This window comes from Phalangium opilio, unplaced genomic scaffold (genome assembly GCF_054372755.1).
Source record: "Phalangium opilio isolate 3A_F unplaced genomic scaffold, DU_Popi_V2 ptg000017l_1, whole genome shotgun sequence".
Taxonomy (NCBI): Eukaryota; Metazoa; Arthropoda; class Arachnida; order Opiliones; family Phalangiidae; genus Phalangium; species Phalangium opilio.
In genome coordinates this window covers 1,224,674-1,232,445 of record NW_028324151.1, presented here as the reverse complement: position 1 = coordinate 1,232,445, position 7,772 = coordinate 1,224,674, and the positions used below count along the sequence as shown (strand labels likewise).

General features: G+C 39.2%; 2 protein-coding genes across 2 annotated transcripts; both read right to left on the bottom strand.

The window, feature by feature from the left end:
• Positions 1-8: 8 nt before the first annotated feature.
• Positions 9-4,051, bottom strand: Ktl (BTB/POZ domain-containing protein Ktl). Its single transcript, XM_089866034.1, has one exon. The coding sequence runs from the start codon at positions 2,912-2,914 to the stop codon at positions 2,117-2,119; it is 798 nt and encodes a 265-aa protein (XP_089722160.1). The 5' UTR covers positions 2,915-4,051; the 3' UTR covers positions 9-2,116.
• Positions 4,052-5,227: 1,176 nt separating this feature from the next.
• LOC149702240 (uncharacterized) lies at positions 5,228-7,663 on the bottom strand. Its single transcript, XM_089866035.1, has 5 exons — positions 7,453-7,663; positions 7,302-7,386; positions 5,686-5,904; positions 5,477-5,608; positions 5,228-5,408 (listed from the first exon to the last, which is right to left on the bottom strand). Exons 2-5 carry the CDS (start codon positions 7,368-7,370, stop codon positions 5,334-5,336), a joined length of 495 nt encoding a protein of 164 aa, XP_089722161.1. The 5' UTR covers positions 7,371-7,386; positions 7,453-7,663; the 3' UTR covers positions 5,228-5,333.
• Between the last annotated feature and the right edge of the window lie 109 nt (positions 7,664-7,772).

The following is a 7,772-nucleotide window of genomic DNA, read 5'->3' as shown; positions in this document are numbered from 1 at the left end:
CAAAAACATATAGTCATACTGTTAAACTTTATTGACAACATCACAAATTTTTTATTTATTTTTTCAACACGTGCTTTATTTTTTCAAAATTTCCAACTCGCGTGAACTAACAATTAAAACTGTTTTTCTTTATTACTAATTAATAACTCGCGATGAACAATGAAACGTTTGGTTTTTTCTTCTTCTTTTTTTGGAATAAGTATATTTATATATGTATATATATATTTATATATATTATATATACGTATGTATAATAAGTGACTCTATATAACTTTTCGTGCTTCGAAATATAGAACTTTCACACAATCTATCGAAGGCGTAGAACAAACTTACTACAGAGGGTGTTAATGTAAACAATTGAGAAAAAAAGAAATGTTATTGATCGATCCATAGCAGCTGTCTGCCTTTCCACTTTAAAACGTTATAAGCATTAAAGGTACTCGGTGCCATTACGCTTTTACGTACGATTTCCATCCATAAATAAATTTTAAGATCGTAATTCTAATAAAGATGATTAAAATTAATAATAGGATATTAATTTTTTTTTTGAAAAGACAGAATTAAGCTTACAAGTTATTAGTTAATTTCCCTCTTATAGTTAAGAGATATAGTTAATATTTAAGTGATAAAAGATTATGAATAATTAAGATAAAAATGCGAGTTTTTTAAATGTTTCTTTGTTTTTTTCAATCACCATTTTTTGATTAATTTATTTAATACTGTATTTGATCTCTTTTCTCAATAAATACTGATTCAAATTGGCAAGTCCTTTATCAACACGGCTAGGAGAAAGCGCAACCACGTGACCAGCCCCACGTTTGTCACGCGGAATAACCCTCTCCGTCACTTTTTAATTAAAATTAAATTTAACCTGATTAGTAATTTACAGAGAAATCGGCCGAATTATTGGTTTATTTCTTTTCTTTTTGAAATATCGTCCTTTACGAACTTTCGAACCATCAAACCTTTTTTGGGGGGTTCAACAAAGTGTACCCCTAAGTTAACTCGACTGCTGCCACAGTTTTGAAGAAAACGTTAATCTTTGTTAAGCGTGAAATTTAAATACTGTTATTGTTTGATAAACAATGCTAGATGAAGCGAATAGTATATAAGTTACGTTAAAAGCATTATTATTATTATTGTATTTTTTTCGAATCTAACCAACAATCGCTATAACTACTTCATTTGTTTTAAGATAATTCCACACTATTTTAATTTAATCGTTATTTTTTCACCGAAACCTATAATAATTACGATATAATTAGTTTATTTATTTAGTTGATTTTTTTCTCTCGAAACATTTTATTTTATCGTTTTGTCTAACACGAGTCGTTCTAATTAGTGATATCATTTTTAACAACGTTTCTCCATTCGGTAAATAATATGTATATTTACATTAAACGAGTGAGCGTATTTTTATTATACATTTAAAACCCAAACACTAATTATATTATATTAGTTAACATTAATTAATATTATCAATAAATAATTATTTATTTTATTTTATTGGTTTTTAAAGCTGCCTAAACAACAACTTCTTCTGGAATAATTAAATATCGGAAAACTTAATTTTATTTCGATTCTCAAAGGAAGATAATTAAATGATTTTAATTATGTTTTAATTGAACTTAATGTAAAGGTGTTTCTTTCCCATCTTGACAGGCTCGGTACTAAGCTTGTCAAGGTGGAAAAACGCGGTCAATTGATTCAATTTTCGAGATATGATGTTAATGTAAGACGCGGCTCCTAATTGATACGCAATTGACGGTACAAACGCCACGAGACTCAAAACTATGGCTAACATATTTTATCTTTTATATTTTTATTACGTAATTCAATATTGTACGAGAGACGATCAGTCTATAATTACGTTATAATTCTTACACAAGTGTTTTTGGCGTCACGATATCGTTAAAAAGTTTTGTTCAATTTTTTTTTTTTTTTTTGGTTTTCGTTTCGATTCGGGAAGCAACGCAATATGTAAGTATAAGTTCGTTTCATGGCGTTGGTTTATTTCTGAAGAATTGTTTCTATGTATATATTATTTTAGTTGCGTGGTATTTACGCGCGTGCGGTTAACGTTGAAAGTTCTTTGTTATTTGCGGTGGTGGTAGTATTAGGGTCTGACGAAAACGAATTCGTTGTAGTGATTCCAGCGATTTTCTTCGGAATCCATTCCGGGTTTCAAAGGTTCACCCGAACCTCCGCAAGCTGTTCCTGATCCGGCGGCGGCCACGCAACGGAAGTTGGCCTCCTGCAGGTTGTCGAAAGCCTGTTCCAGAAAGTTGTGCTTCAGGAAGAAGCGAGCGGTGTAGCGCTCGTCCACTCCTCGGTCAGGGTCACGACTCTCGTTCAGCGTGTCGCCGAATACCTCTCTGCAAATTCCGACTCGTCCGTTGACCAGGATACGCGTCAGCTTCCGGAATTTGACGTCGGCCAAGCCGTCTCGTCCGAAAGCGAAACTCCCTCGGTAGCCGATCGTGATGTAACCCTGGGGTCCTCCGGAAGTGGCCGAGGGAGAAGGTGGGTTAGGTAGTAGACATACGGATCCGGATCTGAGGGAGAGGTTGGAGTTGGCGCCCATCGTCTCGACCATGTCGGACAAGCCAAAGTATTCGGCCTCGTTCTTCAGTCGTTCGCGTTCGTGGAAGTTTTCCGGCAGAACCAGCTTCTGGTTTCGGAGGTAATCGAGGACGTATCGGAAGAGGACGCCATCTCTGTCGATGAAGTACTTTCCTTTAGTGTCACGGAGGACCGAACGCCCGCTCTTTCCGGTGAAGATCTGTCCCAGCAGGGAATCACCGTTTTTGGTTAACGTTTCGAGAGTGGTGGTGTAAAACACGCCGCCGACGTTAAGTTCGACAACGTCCGGAAACCCGCCATCTTCGGTGCCTCCGTTGGCCGTAGCCGACATTGGCGGGAATTGAAAAAATTCGGGTTTGAAACCCGAACTCTAGGTCGACGAGAAGCGGGCGGTCAGACGTCGTTCGGGGGAAAAAGCGACCCGTCCGGGTGTTAGAGGGAGCCAACGGGTCGTCACGACGATATCTATCAATGGCCGCGCCAAAATCGTCAACGAAAAACTAATGTATCGCGCGAATCGCTGTCGGCCGAAACAGCCGACGATTCGAGTGGCCGCCCCATACCAAAGCTGCACCACCGAGGAGCTACGCCAATTTTTACTATTTTAACCTCGAGCCGTGAGAGACGGATCAGCCTAACGTTTTTCCTACTCGCCTAGATAAGTTTCGTCGCTTCCTCCGCGCAGCCCGAAACCAGGCTGTACTGCGGATTTCTTTCAATATTCCCGAGCTCAGGAAGGACGCGCGCGCACCAACACCAATCAATAAGATCGTTGCGCGAAACTCGCCTCTCCAAAGCCAGCCCCCCTTCAGCCCACCCGAAACATACACTACTACAAACTAATCAGCGTTTCTATACAACTCTGGCGAGGTCATAAAAATGCCGCAATTTATCAGTGCACCCTTACGAAGAAAAACTAGAATTATACCATCATTTACTTCCCCCTTCACGAGACGCGATAGAATCCATTTATTTTCAATAAAACCTATCAATTTCGACTGACGAATCGCGAACGGTTATAACCTCCCCGAGAGTGTGTAGAGAAACGCTGGTTTTAACCTCTCCTCTGATGGCGGCTCAGCTCCGACCTCTGCCCAGTCAAACCCAAGCAAACCAACAGACCTCGTCTTCCTTCGTCTTTCCTCTCTGCTAAAAGCTAATCTCGCAGCAGAGCGCTTGCCACTGACTGCGCTATTCGGGCAGCGCTGGCGTAACAGGCTCCTTTCTTTCTTCGCTGGCTCTTATGGCTCCGTCTGCAGATTTCGCGGTAGATGTACCGGAATGAGAAGGGTTTATAACGGAGCACTCGATTCCCCTCGAGCGCCTAAATGACCATCTAGTTAACCACGCGAATCCTTAATTAAAGAACGAATCGCCTGATATATTTCTTATCGCCAAAAACCTTGATGAATATTTAACGAAATCAAAATTGCGTCTATACTGTATTAGTTAGCTTTCCATATTCGTTCACGTAGATTATATGACGCATGACGCGTAACTACAAGCTTAAACCTATAAAAACCGCGGTGTAGGTTAGGCTTTAGCATTTCCTTTCTTCTAGTTCTAGATGTTTTTCACCTCTGTCCCTAAGCGAGACTTTCCCAAAATAGTTCCACACCACGGCGCCCTTCTTAATTCTTTAGAATTACGAAATTGCGGATCGATTCTCAGCTACTCGGGCTTTTGATGTATAAACCATGAAGAGCCAGCCAAGAGAGGAGAACAGTATAGAGGCAACGCCGCGCCTAGCTGCTTTCAAACCACGACCCTCCCCTCCCTCACTCACTCCACTGTCCACCAAAAGGGTTCAGGCTTAAAACCAGGGTTTTCTAAATAAGTGGTTCCTCGAATATTGATGAAATCCCAACTATAAAGCGTTGGAAAGGGAATTAACAGGACCATAACATACTCAAGGGGTTTCCTCGTATCTCTTATGGAACCAAAACACTCCAAAGTGCAGACGTAATAAGTTTTGGGATGGAGATAGAGAGTTATCGCTATCTTTTGCTAATTTGCTTAATTACTCGAGCTCTGATTGTTGTAACCGCGAGTATTGCGTATCGTTGGAAAGATAATGAATATAACCAGAATTGTGACGTCAAACAACGTGTACGTTTTTCCGCAACCAGAGAAGAGATAGCGAGAGTGAAAATGATTTTTTTCAAACCATCTTTTCCCATAACTTTGAGATCGTTAATTCTTGTCCAGAAAGGGGCTTTCGTGCTCAGTGTTTGAGCGTTCGCTTCTCTGTTCTTCAATTTTACTTAGCAGGCGCCTTCGAGTCCCCATTACTCGAGCCATTATACATTTTTTTACTCCATTAGGGGTGTCTATGACTATAGAATGTCTAGAAAAGTTTCCCTAAAACCTTTTCTTACGTGCAAACAGATGCTCACTTTTTGTACTAAAGAAAGTAGTTGCCTGAACAGACCCAAGACACACGAGGATATGATAATGGATTTTTTCTCCGCAAAGCTTTTTTTTAACCTCATACAGGTATGTACATTCGGTTAAGTACACGCTGAAAAGTTCCCTGGCATAGATGGCTTCGTTCTCAGAGAGAATTATTGGCCATTACTAGAAGACCAAAGCTGTAATAAGTACTAATCATCTATAATGCTTTAAAAATAACCAGATAAGAATATAGTGGTTTTAATGATTAAATTCCTTCGTTAATTTTGTAAACAACCCAGCCTTTGTTGACAAACCACAGGAAGAATTGGAATAATTACAATTTATTGAAACGAAAATTAATAATTCAAATTGATATTTCTTCCAATAACAGCGGCCAAACCTCTGCTGATCGTACTGAAGAGCCCAAATGACTGTAAATTATTAATTCCGTAAAATAACTAATGATTGCGAATGAAATTAGGCCTAATTAAATACGTACGGCTCCAGCTATGGCACTTCTTTCGAGGCTACCAACATTCGTAACCATTCTACTAAGTTCGGCGATAATGGCCAACAAACCAATACTGCTGAAAAGGCTAAACATGGAGCACACGAATTGATAGGCGAAAAACTGGGGGAAAAAATTTCAATTATGTTTCCATTTTGAGGATAAATAATAATAATAAAAGAGAATAATAAATTACTAACGAATTTTGACGAAGCAATTTCAACGCTTTCGTCACCGAGAATCGACGTGATAACGAGCAAAGAGTCGAAGGTCGCGGACATACAGGCTGTTACGAAGAGAACCAAGGCGCTGCTAAAGGTCAGGATTATCCAATTACCAGCGTTAACAGCGTTCGAATCGAAAACCACCGAGTTACTCATAAAATATCCCACCGTGCCGATAATTATATACGAAAGTATCTGAAAGAACATTTATAGGAATGATTTCCTTTCGTGAGAAATTATAAATGATAACGTGTTAGAGAGCTGATTGGTCGACCAAGAAAGATAGAGAGAAAGAGATGGAGACACGGAAATATCAAACCTCAGGCAACCGAAGATACTTTGCATCACTTCTATTTGCGATTGATACGATCCCCAATTTGTTACCCTGTACGGTTATTGGTCACTGAAGCAATTTCAATTGAATGGACATAACGACGGGTTTGTATCCATAGTCGTTGAGCGGCTTAGTCTGCCACCACAATCCTCAACCGTTAAAGATAATATATATAGAAATTCCTATACACTCTATAGTGTACGTTCTTCAGAGGATGTATCTCAGAGGACACATTTCGCGTCGAGAGGTGTCTATCCAATTGACTTTATAGCCGAAAGTCAAACATTGGAAGCGCCAAATCCCATTGGTGTCATAACAGTTTGTAGGTATCAAAAGCCCTTATAGTTCAATGGGCAAATCCCTCGCCGTGGTACCTATATAACCGTCCGTGGAAACCAGACGTAGCATCCATTTTTTACGCATGACCTAAGCCTAAATCCTATTTAGGGTTGTAGCTGATTTTTTATCGCGAAATTCACAAACTTTTTCGGGCTGTTATCCCTGACTGTCTAAAGTCCCTTTCCCTGACAAATTTTGTAGAAAAGCCCGAAATAATATTGTGGGTTTTAAATTTAACTACGTGAACTTACAAATATGTTAGTTCAAGCTATTGTACTACTACAATAGGAAAGTTAACAAACTAACATGAAATTGCCTGACATTTAACCTTACTCATATTAAAATTTCCCTGACAGTTAATTTGATCCATATTAAAAAAATCCCTGACATTTCCAGCCAGAAACTATGGCAACGATGATATTACATTTTTATGAGAGTTTAGTACGCTCTCATAAAAAACAGACAATTTTTGTCGATATTTTAGTCATTTACTATACTAGGTTGAATTTTTGATATACTGTAGAGTTGTCGCTCTACTGAACAGGTGATTTCTGTTTTATACCAAGTTTTATCGATTGAAAGAGTCCCTCCTCGGGCCACATTCCTTTTGTCCAAGAACGCCGGAAGGTAAGAAGAAGAAGGAGAAAAAAGGGGCCAACGAAATATTCCGCTTAGTATGGTCGAAACGATCTCGAGAACGCGAAATACAACAATACGCGAAACGAACTTGAGCAGCTCGCGTTTCTTCAAGTAGCGCAGGCTACCCACTTACATTGACTCGCTCCGGCTTAGCCTGTCGCCCCATACTACCACTTTTATTATACCTGGACCAGGGTTAAAGGGTTTTAAAAGACACGATGCGACGGGCTTAAAAAAATACAGCGTAGAATGTAAATTGAAAAGGCAAGGCACACTTTACCATATTCGTAACAACAAGACGTCCAATGTTAGAATAAAGAAAATGATTCGTTTCTGGGCCGAACCTCATTTTGTATTATTCTTATCTGCGGATTAGGACAACTCAATTAGGATAACCATTTTGTATTTTAATTACCCATTACGTTATTTACGTGTCACGTATTTTAATTCTACGTTTCGCGACCACCATTTGCCCGAAAAACGTTCCCGTTTTTTGAGGTTCCTTGGCTAAACTTAGAATTGGCATTAGTACAAAAAAAGGGCGCTTTCCGATGATAGTTTAACGACTTCAAGAGGAATACAAGAGAAGAATATTCTTGGGTGGTAGCTTTCGTGGTACAATTACTCGTGCTGAGAATGGTGTAATTACAAATTCGCGTTGCATGCTACTTGATGGAAACTGTGTTTTTACAGAGTTAACAACAATGGCGGCGCTAAATAATTTGAATGGTGACATTTTATCAGAAACAAA